General features: G+C 41.9%; 1 protein-coding gene across 1 annotated transcript in view; it reads left to right on the top strand.

Moving 5' to 3' along the window:
* Myo81f (unconventional myosin 81F) overlaps positions 1–22,030 on the top strand; it is a 38,765-nt gene continuing 16,735 nt past the window's right edge. The window contains exons 1-3 of the mRNA XM_076378456.1: positions 1–63; positions 7,863–7,969; positions 17,920–17,982. Of these exons, the coding sequence (XP_076234571.1) occupies positions 39–63; positions 7,863–7,969; positions 17,920–17,982 (195 nt within the window). The 5' untranslated portion in view covers positions 1–38. The remainder of the gene's footprint in view (positions 64–7,862; positions 7,970–17,919; positions 17,983–22,030) is intronic.

Raw genomic sequence — 22,030 nt, 5'->3', positions numbered from 1 at the left:
GTGGAGAATAATGTTCTGAGCTGTGAGCCACGCACATCATGGTTGCTAAGCACTTCACGCAGGGTAAGTTCCTTCAACCGTTCCTGCGTCCACATTTCGTTGTCTCGTTTCGCACGTAAAGCGTTCCGTGAGCATTCCTATTATCTGATAAACGACAATAATAGTGGAAGGATTGTTGCTGTATAGGTTGAGGAGAAAGGCTAGGGGAAACGTGCGCGTAACGACTACGGTGCACCCATGGTGTATGGTGGGTGGTGCAACTCGATGTTAATAATAATGACAATAACAGTGGGTCTGGAAATGAGTTAAACAGCCTTAATTGTGATACTTTTGTAGTTTGTTATATGTGGGATAGAGGAGTTTCGTTTGTGGAGAACTTTTCAAAATAAGAATTTTTTATGTTTGGTTCCTTTAGTTTGTTTTTCTTGTAACAATTCGAAAAATTATGAACCCACGTGGAGGAGAATTTGTATTTAAAGATCACAGTGGTTTAGAAATTGATATCCCCATTTTTCATGGAATCGTTTCATGGTTCGGATCATTCGAGTTGGGTTCAGTCACTCGGAACGTATAAACCCCGAAAGCATTTCTGAAAAATGACTACTGTCGTTTCATTTTGTAACATCTTCATAGTTTATACCACTTCCAAGTAGGAATCTCTATGACGAAATTATCGAGACTATTTACTCAACTTTGATTCATACAAAAGCATATTTGAACAACGAAAATACAACCAAAAAGATAGGGTATAAATTTCGATTAATATGTTGGTGTATCTCTAACGAGCTAAAGCTCTTGTAAAAACGTACTGCCCACGAAATACACGTTCTGTTGCAATGGACACCCATTATGCGCAGGACTCGAAGGCCGTTTATATTTTGATCACGTTTTTAAGTAAAGTCCGTCAGTCAGGGTGGAGTAGCATTGACCGATTGTCACGAGGGATAAGCCTGAGCTTGCGTGAGGTCGATGTCAAGTTCGTCGTGGCTTTTAAACCGTTCGATGTCCCCATCGATTGGCACACTGTGTAATCTTGCTCTCGCGTGCCCTTCTCTGCAACGCATGTTTTTCTGCGCGAAGTCGAGCGTAGGGGAGAAATGGGTTGCATTCTTCGCCGCGTTCCGCGAGGTGGCTGTGACCATAACCTTTTTCGCATCTCCCTGCGAACGTCAATCTTTCGAAGCACCCTACAAAATGTCTTTTACTGATGACACTTATTGTTAGTATCCAATTCAGCTTTCCATAGGTTTACCTGTTCCCTTCTGTTTCGTGATTAAAACGTTCATTACTGAACGACATTTTGTCTTTTTATGATACAATAATAATAATACATTCTCTAAAAGGTAGTCATAAAATATTGCAAATTCAAAGTGTCGATCGTGTATGATCGCCACAGAGGCGTGTTAAGAAGTCTAAACTATTCAATTTTAATTTGGCAATTTGTAAGACGCAATGACTAATTTTTCCGCGTTCCTCGATCTCCTTAATTTGCATCGCGATATTTAGTAGGTCTTGAACACGCAACAGTCGTTGATATAATTGTGGGACATGGTTAATGTTGTATTGACACGCATAATAAGTGTAGGTGTCACTAATAATTACTTTTTCCGAAGTGGTACGATTAATAGGAAGGCGCTCCAAGGTATGCGATAATTCTTCCGCCCTCAATCTCGTCAACCCTTTTTTCCCTACGTATACCCGCAGTGCAGTGATACGTCCAGGGATTTCCATCTTCCGCGCCGCTTCTTTTGAATTCTTTTATCGTGACGATCGATAAAGGGTGAACGTTCAGGTGCACAGTTTTGAATGGAGCGCATTATCCATTTACTTCTACTGTGCGATTTAATCGATGCTAAAATTCTGTAGTACTGCTTGGTAATAATCGCTATTTTTATTTCGGGCTAAACATAGTTACGAATAATACATTTACGAACTTTCGTATCTTTAATCTCCCAATTTCCAATTTTCAAATTTTCGTATATACTTAAAAGTTACAATTTTTTAAACCACTTTATCTTTAGATGTTTGGAAGCTGTTTATTTTAATTTACGTGCTGCCATATTTTAGACCTCTTTTTATTTTAAATACGTCATGCTGAAGTATTATAATAAGGATTAATGTCATACAGAATTTTTTAAGCCAAAAAATGTATTTTAGTAAAAACATAAAAACTTTGAATCTCGCAGACATGTCTACTTTTAGGTAATAATTTTGACGATCGAGGTCGAAGTATCGTGACACGAAAGAGTCGTAAAGCCTTCCACGCAAAAACATTCATTTTTTGTAACACACAAGTCGTGCGTGCTGGCCTCTGTTGGCATACAATCGGCATTCATCGATGTTTTGATGTGTACAATGTTCGTGTATATTAACGCGGTCGAGTTATCACGTCGGTGTATGATAAAACCACTTACGGTACGAATGCACGCTCAGTAAACATATATCCCCGTTTGGGGTACAATGTGTTCAGTGACTCGAGACCAAGAGAAATTAAACACCATACTCGTGCGTTACTTCGTGACATAAATCTCATATGTATCGCTTCAAGCGTTGAGAAATGCAATTCGTTTTCCTTTTTTCTTGAGAAATGAATTTTTTTAGATCTTATCCCCTTTTTTATCCCTGTAGGTCTATTTTCCCATAATTAATGCTCGATGTTTTCCGTATCAAAAATTCTGCGGCATTATTTTCCGAGAACCGCGTCGAGAAAAGTTTGCTCGCAAAGCGAAACTCTTTTATACGTCTAAGCATTGAAAGCTGTGCGCCGACTAATTGGACGATAGCATTCGCTTTGTAAGCCAGACGCGTTTTCCTCTCGGCACTTGTTTGAACCTATTTCGTTGAAATGTCTCGAATGGAGATTCCTTCACATTTTTCTATGATGAAACTAGTGTACTACTAGAGATAATTCTATAACTATCTCTACTAAATACTTTGAATTACTAATGTAATCAGAAGATTCATCTCAATTGCTTCACTGTATTTATCAATTCTGAATTTCACATATTTAAAGACTGCTCTACTAGAAACTCGTGATACGTTCTTAATTGACCTGAAATCAGATAACGATAATTCAACGCGTCATCGTAATATTAGATACATTTCCGGGAAGCGGATTTCACGCGTGCCTAACTGATTCAATTGCACTGCAATCGATTAGACACGAGGATCATTTCCACATGAAAACATGAGACCGTTCTTGTCTACTGGTTTCAATTATTTTTGTTATTTTTGTGCCTAGTTTGCGTGTTGTTCGTTTCGAAAGCGATTGACAATTTGGTGTCAGTTGAGGAATTTTTCTTTGGAGTACGCACGCATACCGAGGACATCGCGAAGGTATGAGTCACGTTAGCATCCTGGTAGGCAGGTTTCCCCGGAATTTCGTGCCCCTCAGATGAATCACCGGATGTTAGATGTCAAAAAACTATATTTCATAGAAGAACGTGAACTACATTCTTTCGAGGTTGAACTACTTTTTTCTCGCAGATGACTGTTCGAACATAATGTATCTTTTAAAACAACGTACATAAATGGCGGTCGAAACGAGAAGCTTTAAAGTGGAGATATCATAGTTGGAGAAGCTGAAACAATAACGATCTTTCTAATTTTCTCCTTTTTTTTAAGAATTATGTATGGACACTGAAGAACTATGGTATTAAGAATTATTGTATGGACACTGTCACATTAATTTTTTGTATTACTGTAGTCATATCGTTAGCTTTAGTAATAAAGCTTTTTACATAGAAATATGTATGGTCTGCTCCAGTTGTAGAAGCTGAAGAAGCAATCCCAAATGTGTCATTCCTTGGAGTGGTGTACGATACCGATTTTCATGTGATTAGGTTTTACCTGAATACGAAAAAAGAATTAATTTCTTGAAATATACTAATATGTGTATATGTAAATACCTGCTATTTATGGGATAGTTTCAATTATTTTACAGTACTTTTTAGCGTATAACGCGAGTATTCTAAAAAGGAAGTCGACAGTTCTGAAGCAATCATGTTATCTTGCATTTAAGCGTGAAATTGTAAAAAATTTGTTTCGTATCACATTATGGATTCGCTATAATATATGACGTAATTTCACGTGATGTGATAGTAATGTGTTGCCTCCCTAATATTCAAGATACTATAAAGTCTGAACGTGTGAAACGCTTTCCTATAAAGACTCTTTATGCCTCTATGCCTTTATATTCTCTAGGATAAAAAAATTCTAGCGTCAGCAAAATGGCACTAACATCCTTTGCTCATCCCTCACCGAAAACTTCGTACCCTCTGACCGTCACGAAATATAATATTCAGCGTCATAAACCACCTTTAACGAGCGGTCATGAGAAATAAATCTGCCATTCGTATTCAATTAGAAACCGTCGAACTCGTTCGGTAATTGCAGCCTCCTCCATCGCGTGTTTATGTTCACTAGGAGCGGTTTATTTCATTTTCCCGCCCTGCCCGCGCGTGTTTCGTCCACGTCTTTGTTCTTCCTCGGTGCAGCTTTACTTTTACGGCGCGTCACTTCTGAAGGAATCCACGCCGGGCCGTCGATCGAGGCTGAAGGCTTTGGTGCAACGATCCAGTAAGGAACGACAGTGCCCGAAGAGTTCTCAGGGAGGTCGACGACACGTAACAACGGGAGGAAATAATTAACTCGACGCATTATCATACGAGGAACACTGACGATATTACCTGCCCGAAAAGTGCTTTGTGTCTCTTTTGCGCTGTTTATGAGGAACCCTTTGTCTTTGAGACTGCTCAACGTCAAACGTCTCGTGTTTTCTTGAATATTATAACATAATCTGATACCAAGTTTCTTGTATCATAATTGTGATAATTATGTGAAGGAGCATTGAGTAAATATCGCGTGACTTATTCTACCCTACATAATTGTGAATCGTTCTGCATTCCTGACTAAATGTAGCAGCCAGATTCTCGTTGGCTTCGGAAAATGGGCGGAGATCCGAGGTCGCTGATAAGAAAACGCGAGTTTCCTAGGGGACGAGAGAGAAAATAGGAAGCTGGAGGAGGATGAACGACTGGTTTCATGGAAGAGGCGAGACAAATATCGCGTCAGTAGGAATAACCTTCTTGAGTTATGGATATTTAATACAACTTCTCTGAAATGATCCTCTAGTTCTCGCTAGTAATATAGTGGCTCTTTTAAATATAATGCCTTCGTAAAACCAGCAGAGCTTCAAGTTCTTCATGCCACTCACGATAGTTTTGATGGCTAATCGATAACAATTCAATACTAAAGCTGTCCAAATGAGAACTGGGAGCCTTGCGGGAGTGAAAAAAGTAAACGTGACCAAATCAGATACAGCCCTGAACCAAGTAGTAGAGGACACATTTGGCGATTTGCACCTTCGAAGGTGTTGCACACCACGCCACTTTAGTGAGTCTCACCTAAGTCACTATACAGGATGATCAGTTTAATTGGAAACCCTCTGATCTGTACTGGCAGCATTTATTGAAAAGTGCTGTAGTATTGTAAGTGATGTCAACACTCATCGGAGAGTTTCCAGTTCAATTGATCATCCTGTATAGTGACTTAAGTGGGATCCACTAAAGCGACATGGTGTGCAATACCATTGGAGATGTAAATCGCCAAATGTATTCTCTGCTACTATCAGTTTAACTGTAAAACCTCTCATGAGTGTTGGCATCACTTACAATGCTAAGCATTTACAATAAATGCTGCCAGCACTCGGAGGGTTTCCAGTGAAACTCATCGTTCTATCATATTTCTAAGAGGCAATATATCCAGCCTGTGACATTCATAAAATGTCTCTAGCCATTCTTGTGCCTCATGTTTTGAAATTTGCACGCGATATGTACCGATCGCAGACGGCGTTAAGAGAGCAAAAAAATCTGATTTCGTTCGGTTAATGTATCAGCCGAAATCATCGCAAGGAACCACGTGCTCGCGGTACGCAGGTGTAGTCGGGGCACATGCACCTGCGAGCAACGTTGCACCTGGACGTCAGCTGCCGTGGTCCTATTTCTCCAAGGTCATTTGTGACGCGACTCCTCGTGGACCGGCTTGCCGACTATCGCGAAATTCGATAGCTCGATCGCTATTTCGAGAAGCCTCGATTTTGTAGCAATCGTAGCGACTGCAATTCGAAGAATTTGAACAATTGCTTTAGTTGCACTTACGCTTTCGACTGAAGCAGCAGGTAACTTTAGAGGAAATTTGATTTTAAATTATTCTTGAAATCGCTTTAGGAATTAATTTCCCAATTTGAACAGAATTGTTTGAAACTACTAAAAATTTATAGTCATTGAAACGTGTAGAACTCGACTTTAAGAAAAATTGAAATAAATACAGCTTGAAACTAGAGAAAAAAGACTGTGCAATTATTTGCTTAAGAAAAATTCAAGACGAATAGGTTTTGAGCACAATAAGCGTGGAATCCAAGCACCCAGTCACAAATAAAAAGGAACGGAGCAGCAATAAATACAGGCACTGTCGGCGCCGAAGAATGCAATTTCGCGAGTCTGCATGTCTTGGCATTCCCAGCATCGCGTGAAGCTGGAAAGAACACATCAACAGTGTTGACTTTAATTCGAAGTTCCATCTCCTGTGGCTTCTTTACCCCCTCTGGCATTGAAACGCAGGCGGGACAAAAAACCCCGCGAAATATAGGTGACGCGAAAAGGACGCTTAATGAACCAGCGAAAAAAAGGCGAACCGTGTTGGAGGAGGAGCGTTACATCAGCGTGTTGTTTGGGGTGGGTGTGTCTCGTGTGTATAGTCGCACGGTTCGCGTCATCGGCTCGTTTGCGGAGGGTACCGTGGTCGTTAATTAAATCGAGATTGCGATCAAACAGCTGCGATCACGGTCTTTCCTTGAAACCTCGTAACACCGATTCAGCTGAATTTTTTAGGCCCATGGAAATCTTTAAGCAATCTTCGTTTTTCATGAATTTTAATGTGAGGGAGAACTTGATTACAGTGTGTTGCTTCCACGTATAATAAATTGTGACTCATTAATTTGTGTATCGATAGTGACTAAGGGGTTAATGGTTGGATACAGTATTTTCTTATAGGCCTTTTTTTTATTCAAGAAACAGTCGTTTATTATGAAGTTGAAAAGAGGAGAGGGGGGTGAGTTGAGATGAGTATCAGCTATTGTTGGTTTATAAAAGGTTGATTATAAATGAAGATTGGAAAGAAAAAAAATTCCAGACTTATTCTGTCGGATATTTCAGTAGTACATCCTCGATTTCCTATTAACGCCTCGATTGTGTTGGAAATTGGCCGCTGGAGGTGACAAGGAATCGCCACGTATGGCATTGTCTGGGCGAAACAACAGGTGGTCAGGGAATTTAGCAGGTTTCCATACTGTGTTGCTGGCAACCGAACGCGATCAATGCTAAGCGTCTCGGGCTTAGGCGACCAACAGCCTGAAAAAAGTCAGAATCTCGTAAAGTAGTTCGACCTTCTTTCCTTTGAGAGGAAGTTTCCCAACCTCTCAATCTCTTTACTCACTTAAATCGTGTTTCTAAACTCCACTTTCTTACAAAACGAGGAAATAAACTAAAGAACATTTCATATTTTCCACTTATTATTCTGCAGAATCACTCTTTTCAAGTTGTTCCACACTGTACAGACACACAATTGAAAATGATTCAAGATTCATTCTTCTATCGTGGCAGAACCACAGGAATGTCTTTGAGAAATGTATATCTACCTCTTTTCATAAAAATCGCCTTAAGGCTTACTTAGCGCTTCACGATTCACACCAATATTCTGTTTATATACTTTCATTGAAATCTCTGTCGAGCACAATACCCAATAGCAAGATCCCTTCCTTTGTTAGGCAATACACTAACCCTCTGGCTGTTTTTCTGTTTCAGGCTCGAGCCCTGAGTTCGGTGTCCCGGACATGACGGTCATCAGCGACATCGACGAGACGGGAATCAATCGAAATCTTCAAGTCCGATATGGGAGGGACCAGATATACGTATCCTTTATTTAAAACACAACTCGTAGAATTAAACATCGTGCAAGGGTGGTCAGGTAAAGGCTGAAAGAATCTGTATCGATCGTAGAGGTCAAGATTGGTCTGATAAGGTCACTTGGACACAGAGATTCACCAGGTGACAAATATAGATAGAAAATATTGTTCTCTTTATTCTTAGGTTCATTGACTATTCTTGGATCTACTCTGCTATTTTGTGTCCCAGAAAAAACGATCTTAGCATCTTTTTTTCACAGTTTACCGTGGCCTTGAAATGTTTCTTTTTCCTTTGAACACTTTTTGGAATGTTTGATACAGTTTTAGAGACGCAGTGGAGTATCGAATGAAAGCAAGGGATTGAGGTTTCTCTGTGTGAAAGTGATAGGCTCACGAGTATACTCGAGCACGTGTGAACCGCCTTGTTCGAAGGCAGCCAAGAGTTTCGCAAAAAGCGGCGAACGGACGTCCGTCCATTTCGTCATTCCCCTCCACTGCGCCTTGGAATTAGGATTCCTCGCGCGTTCTTGAGAATTACTCAGGCCATTTTCTTCCTCGATTCTAGACCGAAGGTATTCTAAATTCCTCCAAATCCACAACGAACTAACGTCCAATTCCCAAGTCATTCAAAAATCCTATAAACAAAACATGCACCAATAATCTCTAATACTTTTCACCAATAGAAAGCTGAACAACAATAAAAAAAATCTCAAAAACAGGCTTCACGAAAACCTCAAACACGAAACATCCCCTCAGCTGGTTCTGGAAACAATTTTAACGCTTTCATTGCTCTCAACTTTCTCCAAAATTAGAAACTGAACGAACAAAACATCCACAGCTAACTACCCCCGTTAGACACGGACCAGGGAAGAGAATTAAGAGTAGAGTATCCAAGTGCAATAGAGCGAGAGAAACTCTAGAGACTCGGGGTTGGAGCAGGAGGGCAGAGAGAGGAGAGGGAGGGGAGTTGGCGAAGGAACTGAAGGGGTGAGAGAACTATATACGTATGAATTTTGTAGGGGTGGGGCGTTGTTCCCGGGTTGGTTGGTTGCCATGACGACAACCCCAGTCAGCTGGTGAACCACCCCAGGGCCAGACCCATTCATCCACTGGGTTTGCCGACCCAACGACCGACACCGACGACCCAGTGTCGTTTCTTGTCGAGGCTTTAATCCTCCCAGCCACACGCCGTGTCTGATCCACGACACTCGGATCGAGCGAGACAGGCAAATGATCATCCCTCTCCATTATGACTTAATATTCAACGCCAGGAAATATTAGGGCGTCTTGGAGATGAGAATACCAGGAAAACAGCTTTTACTCGGTTCCTTTCGCTGAAATTGAGATTTTTGATTGAGTTATCTCAGAATTGAGCGAAAAGCCAGGAAGATACCTTTGAGTGAGACTTGAGAGGGAGAAGAAGCTTCCTAGAAGTCACTAGTGGTGATTAATATCTTCCTAGACAAGCCTCAAGCTATATGCTTCTATTTTCTTCATTCAGTTTCGCTTTTGCTGTGAATTTCTGAAGCTTCCAGTAAATTACTCGTCGGCTGAGTTTGTAGGTTGATAGGGCAGATTTTAATCCCGATTCGAGCGAGGAAAAACGGTGCAATTAATTCCCCAGCGAGGGTAGGATCGTCCACGAGGACGATGCTCGCTAATGAGTCGGGCCCAGCCTCTGACTCTAATCGAGAGCGTAGTTTTCGCTCGGCTCGGCTCTATGTCGATCAAACAGCGGAATTCAAACGCGTGATGCGTTTGCCTCGGCGATTTAGGTCGTCCTCGGTATACTCGTTAGTGGACACTTCCTCGTCGTGGAACGTCACGTTGCGTGCGTGTGGGAGGATGCGTGAAGTCGCCCACAAGGAACATCGTCATTATGAGTGTTACTCGTTCAGCGGCGTACCTTTACCAATGCTAGATTAGATGTTTAGCGCGGCTGTTTCGTTCAGAGGTCGCGGAGAGGTCGTTGAACCTTTGATATACCTAGGTTTTTAGGACGTTTTAATCTTCGTTTCCGTTTAAATTGTATATTTAATTTCGTGTAAATAGTTTTGTAGGAGTAACTGTCTCCTGTTGTTTTGTGGCTATTAATTTTAACGTTCTATGTTCACTCTTTTTTACTGGAATTCTAACTTTTCATTAAGTATTCAATTTTTCCCATGCCTCCGTGACTATAACTTTACTATACCTTGAGAATAACTCGACTATACTGTGACTGTAACTTGACTATAACTTTCTATAGCCATCATGTTTTTACTGTCTACGGTGTTCAAACTTCCTATGGAGTATAGAATTCTTCTCCTAGATCTGTAAGTATATTGTAGTCACTCTTTTCTTCTAGCAATCGATTAACCTTACCACAAAGTATATAACTCTTCTCATAGAACTGTGACTACAACCTGTTTACGTTATTCTAGCCATTCCAAAATTTTCCCCTAAACATACAATCATTTGTACAATTCATACAACTTTACTATCTCTTACACTTCCTCCATTGCACTCCATTTCCAAATCCCTCTGCTCTCACAAATCTTTACAATCAGAGAACAAAGCCTCCGCTGTCGACTTGTCTCAGCATCCGGAAATCTCGTTCGCGATTCGGTGTCGTCCGAGGAGCTCGTTCAAGCTCTTCAACTGGGACAAGAAAAGAGCGTGGGTGACACTACAAACGGTAAAAAACTTCGAGATAGGGGACAGTGTTTTCTTGCGGGTCTGCTCGATTACTCGATTGCATCATCGCAGTAAAAACGACGTTTCCGTGCTCCGGGCGGGAGCAACACGTGCCGAGGCTTCAGCAGCCACTCGAGCTGCAGATAATTCGTCCATATCATTTCCCTGGTAATGACGCGAGATGTAACCACGTTCGACGCCCGTTAATGTAAACAAACGCCGAGAAGTGGGAGGATTAATTCGGTCGGTCAGCCACTTTGTCTGCGATTTTCAGAGGTTCCCAGCGCGGCTATCTCTCGATCAGGAAACCACCCGCGAAGGCGGGCGACTCACTGTGCAGCTATTTAATCAACGAACGATCTATCGACCCGATCCCCCCTCGGGATGGAACACAGCGCTAGTCGACGCGATCGTTAACGCGCGATTCCTGTTGATATGAAGCGAGATTCCGAGGGAGGGAGTTGTTGGGGAAAATCAAAGTTTTTGTGAACAGTTGACTCGGTGGATTATTTACAGTTTTCATGTGCGAGGTAGAAGCTTGAAAAAATACGTACCTAAAAAATTGGAATCTTAAGACTGTTTTTATTTAAACTTGTATAGTAGTTAATGTTATATAAAATTTTTAAAATAATTCGAGTCACAAAATGGTAGAAGAAAACAAAGAGACCATGTGATCAGGCTTTCACAAAGCATAAGAAAACACCACTGACGTGTGCCTCGATTGTTGAGGATCTTATTTGTATGCAATCGATGTTTTTGCCGCCACGTAGTCACAAAGGCAGAACCGATGGACACGGGTGGTTATCGTCGTTGGCGCGTCCCAAAACTTTCAATTTTCCTAACAGAATTAACCGCGATACAAAACCGTTTCTCGCCCAGCGAAACTGTGTACCGGTCTCCAGTAATTAGTCTCGGGTCTGCTGTTTTAACGAGATTCGATCGGCCGAGACAAACGTTTCTGTAATGCGAGCAGAAGGGGCTCGATTAAATGGAATTTATTATATTCGTTCGATGGTTGTTCAATCAGGAACGTGAATAATTGGAGCGATGAAATAATCTGCTTTTTAGAGCAGAGGTAATTGAACCTCTGAGGACTCCTTTTAAGGATAGTAAATAAATTACCCCTTAGCTGTAGGCTTTTCTCCGACAGTCGAGATCATAAATAAGACTGTCAAAATTGGTTTACTTAGCCAAGGTAACAAATAACAGGTGACCTCGAAGCACAAATTTTTCCCCTTTAATATCTCTGGGGTAGAAAGCTATTTGTTTGGGTTTACTCGAATTTCATTCGTTCCCATGAGGGACGAACGTAGGAGTAAGCAACTGCGTTCTTTTTACCGTGTCAGTTTCGCCGCCCACTTATATTATCCACTGGTACGCGAGCTGCTCAACGCTCTTTCTTTTTAAAGATCTTCTCTCAACGCTCTTTCGGGATATCGGATTAAACCTGGCCCCGACAATATCGACGAAACCGGAAGCTGAACGATCATCTTCCCCCCTGCAACCCCTGGTTACTCGATCAAGCGTCTTCTGTCGTTCCCCTTCTCCCCTTTTACACCACCCGCAACGTCATCTTGTTTACCTTCCTGCTCGATCAACTGCGTTTTAATGTCACCCTGCACTTTGTGCACTGATTGTTGCTAATTCCATTAGCCCTTGGTAAACAGAAACTGATATACCTTTCTAGGGGTTCTGGGTAGTTAGTTCTTTAGTTCTTTGAGGTAACGTTGCATTAGTGTTTAGTACATCACTTTGGAGATTGGAGGTCTAGAAAAGTAGATTTTAAGATTTTGTCCTTTGGTAGGCGATTATTAATCCTCCGTTTGAACACTAGGCCAGGTTTATGGCCAGTGAAATTCATTTTCTTTTGTACACTTTCTCTGAATTTTTGTTTTTCCTAGTTAATCCTATGAACATTTGACTTAAGTAGCGATGGTATATTGAAATAGAGACTTTAACAAGTATCCCAGAATTGATACAGATTTTTTGAAAGCTTAGAGTAATAAAAAGATAGTGTATCCATGGGGGGTTAAATAATTTGTAGGAAAGAGTAAATATTTTTTAAAGCAACTACATTAGTAGCTGTAACATTTTAATAATTTTTAGAAACTAAAGAAACATCGGCTTCCCAAAAAAAATATCGTTCCAAACTGTACCCAAGTCCGAATTTGAATTTAATCGCTTTATCACAGCTTCTGAAAATTCAAAGCTCTGTAAAACATTAAAAACCCTCCCTAGCATATCGTGATTTCACCCTCCCAGGAGTTTCAATTCTCCTCACCAGAAATCGAAGCATTTTTCCATCCCGCGACTACGACTCCCTGAGTGCCTCTCTCTCGTCGCCGTCTCTTTGTCCATTTGTTTCTCTCCCGCTCTCTTCCGGTATTCGATATGCGGCTGGCGGATACTTTCGCGACCCAGAGGGTGGCTCGCTCTCATTAACCTCTCGCTGGCAAAGCGCTCTTAGGGCAACACTTCAATTGCTTTCGCCGAGCTTGCCCACCTTTTAACGGCGTTTCGCGTGCAACGACCAAGGCGGGGGTTGGGAGGGACGGGAGGAAGGCCAGAGGGCCGGATATGCGGCTCTTGAGTGTGTGCCCCCTATCCTGTGTTTGCTGAACCCGTCGACGCGCCAGCGAATTAGGCCACGAAAAGGAAGACGAAGTCGAGGCTCGGGTGCCAACCGACGAACGCAGCATCCTCGATGGCTTCTTCGCTCAGCGAATTCAATCGCTGCTCTCCTTGCTCACCTTGCTCTCTCGCGCCACCCTCTCGCAAGGGGATTATTTTTAGGGTCAATCCTCTTTCAGGTCATCCGGTCTCGCTCCGTGAAGGGTTGAATTTTATTGAAAATTTTATGCTCTGTTTGCACCGTGTCGCTTGATAGCGCGAGATTCCACCTTTTTGGGTCAACTCGCCCTCTTTGCAGCACGCGTCGATTACAACTACTGACCATCAGTGGAGGAGGTATTTGGGACAAGTAGGGACAGTGGATTGGAAGAGTGTGATGATGTTGATGGTCGAATGTGATTGATAATTGGGGAGGTGGTTATCTTTGGTTGATGGATACTGATGGATTTATATTAATTAGGTATCAAGGGTTTGCACTGGGAGATCCGCGATTTCGGCTTTGGGTTAATTATTCACAGTCTCTTCTTAATCCATGCTTGAGGTATGGTTTAATAGTAATCTACCGCCAAAAGTAGAATTAGTTATTAGCAAAGGGCTTCAGGTAAGCTGATTAATCGAGGTCCTATTGTAGTAGTGATCAAAGCCTTGTAATTATTTTATATATTTCTGAGATATTCTACGGGGATTTTCATTCTGTGTGGAGTCATTTTTAATCGATTCTGTTATCAGACTCCTAATATTTCTGGAAAGTACTATAAGTAGTTTATTAAAAACCGAACTATTTATACATGTTACAGAAACGACAGCTTTACATCTGTTTAGATAGAAAGTGCAGAAATTTTCTTCGTCAGACGACGCTTTTAATTTTCTTCAAAGGCACTAAGCCATTCTAGACCAAAGACGGATAATATTCCCACTTCCTGCTGAAGCAGCGATCTGTTCTCATTTCCTTCAAATGACTTTCCTCTCTGACAATTCCATCGTTAATTTTCGTGAAAATTCCTTTTCATCGTGACGATTTCCGAACACCAGAAAATTCCTCTTCCCAGGGTGCTGGCCTCCAGGCGACAAGAAAAAACGGTCACAATCGTGAGCTTAAAAATTGTGAAAATTGTCCGTTACCCTTTCCTCCAGACCGACGCAAAGGCAGGGCCACTCCTTTGAACGAGATTCCTCGCATTGCTCCCCCATTCGAGAACGTTTTTCGCGTGGACGTCGAAAGATTAATATCGCGAACGACAATGGGAGGAAATGCGGTTCTCCGTAAGGAGTTTCCTGCCGACTGCAAACTGACGTCCATTTCCTTTTCCACAGATACGACAGAGGTAGTGTTTAGATATAGTATCATTTCTTTGGGTTCTGGTCTTTGATAGAGAGAAATCGAAGTATCAGCACGTGAACTGGCCTCAGAATACATGAACCTTATGAACTCACTGTTGATTCCAAATTCAAAGTTCACTAATGATAGACAAAATCCTTTTACTATTATGGTAGAGTCTGGGAAAAAATCCACAATATTCCACATTTTGTTCTTTATATCTTTTTATAAGGAAATTGTAGATTTCAATTTGTACAAACATAAAGCGTAGACTCCACCTGCTCAGCTGCTAATTACCTCGAATCTTAACAAAAAATGTGAAAAAAGTGAAATGTAATTCCCAAGTGTCTTCTTCAGACTCGAAACCCAATCGTTGAGGCTTTCTTTTCGTGAAGGCCAGCGATCTTCAGCTCTCGATTTCCTTCCAATAATCGAGCATCCGGTAGCCTTGGGAACCTTTTCATCTGACCTTTTGCAGTCTCCTTCGCGACTGTCGCTGCTTATTTTCGTCTGCGACCTTTCCGTCCGCTAGCAAATATTTCGTCCTTTATTGTGTCCATGAAGGTAGCCTCGTACCTGTCATTCGTAGAGCTCGAGTTACCTCGACGGGGGAAAAACAGGTTCATTGATTGAGGCAAGAAAGACGAGGAAGAACGGAACAAAGACGTCTTCGTTACACTCCACGCAACTCTACTTGCCCTTCTACAGTCTTTTCACCGTGAATTCGACTCAAGAGTATCGTCAGGGAGTCCTCCAACCTCGTAGAGTTTCAACGACAACACTGTTAGTTATGCAACGAGTGGGGCAGAACAGGAAGGTCCTAAAAACGAATCTGCCACCTGGTGCACGCGATGGGGGGGCGGAATTCTTGAATTATAGAAGACTTTAAGAGCACGTTTACACATCAGGAGGACTTTGCTTATGTTCAGGGTTCTCAAACATTCTCCATTGGCGCACCTTCTATGTTTCAAGAACCTAAACCCTTCTACTTCTGAATTACAACACTTCTTTGAAAATTGTTCAATGAAGGTTAAAATAATATTTGTGATAAAAATGGGTCAATGTCCTACTGAAAACAAAGTTGAAAGTCTTAACCTACAGATTTCCTCGCGAGGCTCCATTTTCAAGGAAATCGAGTTTAAAAGTTGGCGCGCAATTCCCTGCCTGTTTGAACTCAATCTTTCTCAGAAAACGAGGTTTCTCACGAAAATCCATTATTCTACATTCTCAAACTATCTTGTGACAAAGAATTCTCTTCTACTTTACTCCACCATCATGAATACTTCATCGAATTCTTCTTTCGACCCCCAAAGTGTAGTTAGGGTACGTGTTCCCTTGAGACTAAGACTATTGCGAGTCACTCTTGAGAGTATTCTCACATAATATATTCACTATCAAACACTGCATTGAGAGTAACTGAAAATTACTGTTCGAGATGGTTTCAGTATCTGAGGAACTCACGATAGTTTGACTTTTAAGCGGTCACGTCCCCTTACTCACCTGTTACCCCTTCCTTCTCTTTCCGCGTCTCTTAAAGAATCGACGAGCCGAAAAAAGTCCAGTGCAAGCAGATCTCCAAGTGCAACTTCATTCCTGGGAGGGCTGCACCCCCCAAAAATGTTGCAGAAGGGTACGCTTATAGGTGTGTTATTCCCCTTTTCGCTGGCGGCATTCTGCACCGTGAGTCATCCCTTGGGTTCACCCCCTAGCTGTGTGACGTCATTTCTGTACCCCCCACTTCGAGATATCGAAACCATGTCAGCGTTCGGTTATTATGCAAGGGAGGCTCGGGGATCGCGACGTTCCTTTTCACCAAAGATTCTTTATGAATATGGCTGGTCGATAATCTTTGTCGAATCTCGGCGAGGGTGGTGTCCCTGGATAACGAGCGAGTAAAATCGTGAATAGGGAAACAGGGTCTGGAGAACACTCGTCGGTTAGATCGCGGATGGATCGTTAAAAACGTCTGTGCAGTAGAGCTTCCGTTTCCTGCTTGTCTTTAGCGACTGCTGAATGCACCCTTTAGTTATTGTCTCCAGCTCGTTTTAGTTTGAGGATCTACGATTGATGATAGAGATTGAGTCGTATACTTTATGCCATGAGGCACTAGATGGGGGAGGGGTTATTTTTTTCCTCTATTTATTGGAATTGTTTTGTTGGGTGCAGAAAGATGATTGATTGTCTGTGTGAGCTTATTTCTTGTGAAAGTTTGGCGAGTTAATGACTGTTATAGGTAGTAACTATTACTAGATTTGAATCTATGTAGTATAAGTTATGGAAGAGGTCGAAGGGTTTGATTAAATTTGATTATGTCTTGGTTATCTGTTTGGGTAGACATCAAGATTTTTGGAGTCTCTCCCTCTGTTCTCTTTTTATCTCATCGGGGACGGCCAGTTGCAGTATTCTGCATGATCAGAGCTGCTACGTCAGCGCGCAATAAATTATGCCGCCTCATTCTTCCAGTCTTCCCCAGCGAGAACTATATCTCGAAAAGATATTTAAAACGAGGGTGTGACTTTCATTGTAAAACGAAGAATCATTCTTGGTGTCTGTATGAAATATGGGTCTCTGTAACTGTGTGACTTTCGGATTAATGAAAATGAGAAAATTAGAATAACGTAGGTGGGGCGTACCCCGTAACAGGACTTCCAGGACATCTCTTCTCTAACAGTACTGTCCTTGAACTTATATCAACAGAAATTGAATATATTATAGCAATGACAACGTGACTTTTAAATGATCTTGATACTGAAGTTCCATTTTCATCGCCATTACTAGCCAATTAACCTGATGAGGGTCAGATAGAATGAATTTATTAGTGTTATCAAAACCAGTTGATCTTTGAAATTTTTTGTAATTTGTGGTCTTAATTTTTCTTCACTTTTTTTTATAGATAGTATCTTTCATATCCCATTATTTCACACTTTATCTTTGTTTTAATACGTAATAAGAAATAGTTAGTACCAGAGAAACCAGACCAACCTGTCGCTTCTTAATTCCATACTAGCAGCACGAAGTTAATGAACATTTCAAAAATATCGTCACGTCCGACGCGTGACGTCACACACATGCGGAGCAGGCCCCCATCGGGAATGCATGTCGCATTATCATTCAAGGCGGTTCGCGATGTCGAGGAATGAGAAATAATGCCGTCGACACGGTTCCTTTCAGCCGCGGGTAAACACACCTTCCGTTCCTCTTTTTCTCTCCCCCTCCATTTACATCTCGCTTCAAGCCCCGATTAACAGGGGAACGAGTTCGTTTCCAATGCATCGACAAGCGATTTAACGAGACCGCCTTTAGGGCCGACTTTTTCCTTAACTCAGATCTACAGACGTACACGGGATCCATATTGGTGGCTGTGAACCCCTACAAAGAGGTGGACTTCTACACGAACGTGAGTACATTAATGGAATTATTTTCTTTTTCTATTATCTCTAATGGCACAACGTTTGGGGCTAATGTCGTTTTCATCTGTATTGCGAAGCGTTTCGATCGGGCCATTGTCTGACGTCTGAATTGGGAATTTCATTCTTTGGACGAGTGGACATTTTCTTGTGTATAATAATATTGGAATTATTAGTGAGATTCAATATAGATTGATTTTTTAATAGAGAACAGTGACTCTGGAATATTAAATTATTTTGCAATTTTTGGTGAAATATTTTATTAGTGATTTTATAACGAAATTCGTATAGTGTTCGCGCCATGCCGAATGTACAATACTGGGCACACTTCCGGCGGCAAGCGCGAGCCGGAAGTGGCGTTGAAGAATAGCAAATATTAAGACGTCGTCGGTGGCTCGTGGAACAGAGAAGGCCGCGCGTGCTCCTCCTCAAGGTATTATAATAATTGACTCTTCCTTGTGCATATAATTAAGAACTTGGACTCTGATATTGGCTGAAGTTCCGTTATTAAATGATAATTAGGTAATTATCACACTGAGCGGAAGTTGCTTCTGAAATTACTGGAGTGAAATTTGAAGTGATCAGAATTCTTTATTTCGGTTATAAGAATACAATACAAGTTTTTGAATATAAACATCATTAAAATATAAACTGTAGAGTACTAATTTTTTATGATAACATTGGACTCATTAGCATAGAATTCTCTGCTAGAATTTAAGTAAAAGGGTTTTGTTTCGTTCCTGCAAGTAGTTAAAAAGAAATTTGAATACGCGAGGAATTTATTCTGTGTGTTTTTATTTAGTATATTCCACGGACTGGCAAAACGAGCGTCGACAGGACGACTTTATCGTATTGGAATTGCTAGGCCTCGGACTGAAAACAGGAAACGGAAACTACGACGTGCTTTTGCAGAGATATCGCGAAACGGCGATCAACTCTTGAAGGGTTTTCTGGGTCATGGTACTCCAATACGATGAGCCAACGCGTGGTCGATTTATTTTTCTACCTACGGACAGAGCTTTCTGTGCTTCGAACACTCAATACGCTACTTCTCTGAATACTAGGCTTTTGGGATAATTACGTAATTGAGTGGCGCAGAAAATGATGTTAGATTTGGGATTAAATGAAACTTTAATCACATTATCGTGTTATTAAATACGGTGCTGGTCAAAAGGTAGTTTAAAAGCTACATAATAAAAATATCTAGTTGCTAGAGGAAATTGTGATAGTGATTTTGTGTTTAATGTAATATCGGACCAAAATTTTCAAATATTCAAAATTTCAAGATTTTCAAATATTCAAAATTTCAAGATTTTCAAATATACAAATATTTAAAAGTTTCAAATATTCAGAATTTTCAAATATTCAAAATTTCTAAATTCTCAAGCATTCTTTACCTATCTCAATTCCTAAATACCACTTTAATTCTTGAACTGTGTACCCGTAAAACATATTTCAATTTTATAGTTCAGATATTACCCTCATTCTCTTTCCCCAAAAGATGATCGTCCATCACCCCAAATTACTACCTATAAACCAATCAAGTAAACCAACATTCCCCCTTGAAATCAATCACCATAGACCCTCTATTACCTCCACGGCCAAGAAACTCGATACCATTTCCACATCGTCGGAGCCTCGGAGACACTCGACTTCCCATAGCCTAACAACAATCGTCGAGCTAAGCCATGGGGTTAATCGTTTCCTATCGCTTCCCTGCCAGCTTGCGCCGCGTTCCCGAGCACGCTCGCGTATTCATGGCCGATAATCGGACGATGCACTTTTTCGCCTTTCGAGCCCCGGCTGGAAACAGCGTCGCCTTTAATCTCTATTTTCAGGGCCGCGTGGCGTGTGCGTGGCACGTCTTCCGCGCGCACTCGACAGCCATCGGCGGGCGTTAACGCGCGTATCTCGCGGGGCGGAATTAGGGTGCGCGGTCCTCCGCGCGAGGACTTATTTCGGGATCGAGTGGCAGCCACTTCGAACGTAAATACGGGTCGTCGACAGGCCGCTCGTAAAACGCTCCTCCACGGTCCCCCTCTGTCCTTCGAGCCTCCCCCTTGCGCACTGGGACCTCTTGCTAACCGCCGAGGCGAAGACAAAGAGAGGGTTGCACGCACGAGCCGCGTGCGTCGGATTAAATCGAATTAAACAAGAAGCGGTCACAATAGCGTTTGCCTCCAGTCAGGAGTTTAACCCTTTCCGCCTGGGCGAAGTCGCATTCGCCTTTTCCGCCACGGAGACTCTTTGTTTCGGGTCTACTATGCGCTATTGTCTCCTACGCTTTGCTTTTTAGCGTCTTTGTTGCTAGCCATGGACGGTGGCTGTCACTGTTGCTTTCTTCACTTTTAATTGGGCTAATTTCGAGAGTCGATCTTGGGCTGGGATCGTGGAGGAATTAGCTGGATTTTAGTTGATGTTATTTTTTTATCAGTTTTCGTTTCTCTGGGGTAACAGTTCAATTTGTTATTTATAAATATTAGGAAGATAACACAGTAGGTGTTTCCTCTTTACAAATTTCATTTCTTGAAAATATGCTTGTTTTTCTATTTTTCACTCCTATTTTCAACAAAATCTATAAATTCGCACCTAGGTATTATAGTAATCTCATATCGCTTAATTCGTCTAATTACCTCCAACTTCAAACAACAGTTTTCGATATTACCTTACGTACAAACTATCATAATTAGTAGCATTTCGAAAACTCCCCCACAAATTTCCCCGCAATGCCATTCAAAACACCCTCCGCTCCCCCTTTCGTACCAAACATTCCACGAGGATCGACAAGGTGCTTCTAGAACCCAGTAAGGGCGTTGGCGCGCCAAGAAATGTCGAAGGCAGTCTATTCCTCTGCTAAGGGTAACTTTCAGAAAGGAAACCACCCGAAAAAAGGGAACCAAAACAAAGAGACAACAGGAGAAAAAAAAATGAAATATATAGAGGTGGAGTATTTCTTCCGAAGGTCAGCCAGGGGTACCAAAACGAGGACCCCTGGTTGGCAAGAAGGAAAAGGGTAGCTCGCCGTGGTGCACGCCCCGTGTTATTGATCGGGCTGGAGCGCACATCGGATTCGGAGACTCGTCGTGGTTGCCCTGGAGCCTTCGGTAGCCTCGTCCTTTCTCTCGTCAGCGACGATGCCCGTGTCGATCCACGTTGAACAGTAACACCATCTTCCAAATTAGCTCCTTGGATCTGTGGATGCTTACAGGCTGGATTAACCCTCTGCAACAGTGCGCAGCAATGCTCTCTCTTTCTATCGTTTGTCCCACGTTCTCTCTCTCGTCCACGCCGCTGCTCTTGTTGCCTCTGAATCGCGTGCAACTACAGTGTACAGGGTGTTCAGAATGAAAGGAAATGTTGCAGTTTGCTGTGAACAGCTGAACGCGCTACTGGCCATTGTGGTACTTTTGATGGCGGGGTTGGCGTAGGAAGTTGGAGCTACAATTCTTGGAAGGGGTGAAATTCTTTTTAAGGGTGGGTTTAGAATTGCATTTTGAGATGACGTCGTGTTAAAGTTTCTGGGTGGTTGATGCTTTACTGTAGGGTGCTGCTTCTGGAGTTTAGTCGATGGTTGTTACTTGTTGCTGAGGGTTGAGATTATAAAATTGCATGTTTGTGGTATATTTTTGTAGATCTTGTAGCTTTTGTGAAGAGAATTTCATTTTATATTTTAGATTGTATCAAAGAGAATTTGTATATTTATTGGTCATTGTGTTTCAATCAATAGAGGGTCAATCGACTAAAATATAATTTACCCCAGGATTCGTGTCCCATCACTAAGGCTTCGGAAATATAGTTAGCAGTCTTGGCGGTCTCAGTCAGCATGTAAGGATAATTTCGTGGTAATTGAATATCGGTCCTCCTCGTGAAGGGTGGCGGTCTCTGATTAACCGTCTACTGCTGCGCGACACCGTCGGATCTGGCACAGATCCCTAGGACCTGCGTAATTTCCGGTGCTGATCACGAAATGAGAGAACCTCTGAAGCCATTGATGGATAGGACACTTGGGATTATCGAAACAATTTTATTGTGGACGTA

The sequence above is a fragment of the Calliopsis andreniformis genome, chromosome 5, assembly GCF_051401765.1.
Source record: "Calliopsis andreniformis isolate RMS-2024a chromosome 5, iyCalAndr_principal, whole genome shotgun sequence".
Lineage (NCBI taxonomy): Eukaryota > Metazoa > Arthropoda > Insecta > Hymenoptera > Andrenidae > Calliopsis > Calliopsis andreniformis.
The sequence above is the reverse complement of the archived record's forward strand: the minus strand, read 5'-3'. Positions and strand labels throughout refer to the sequence as shown.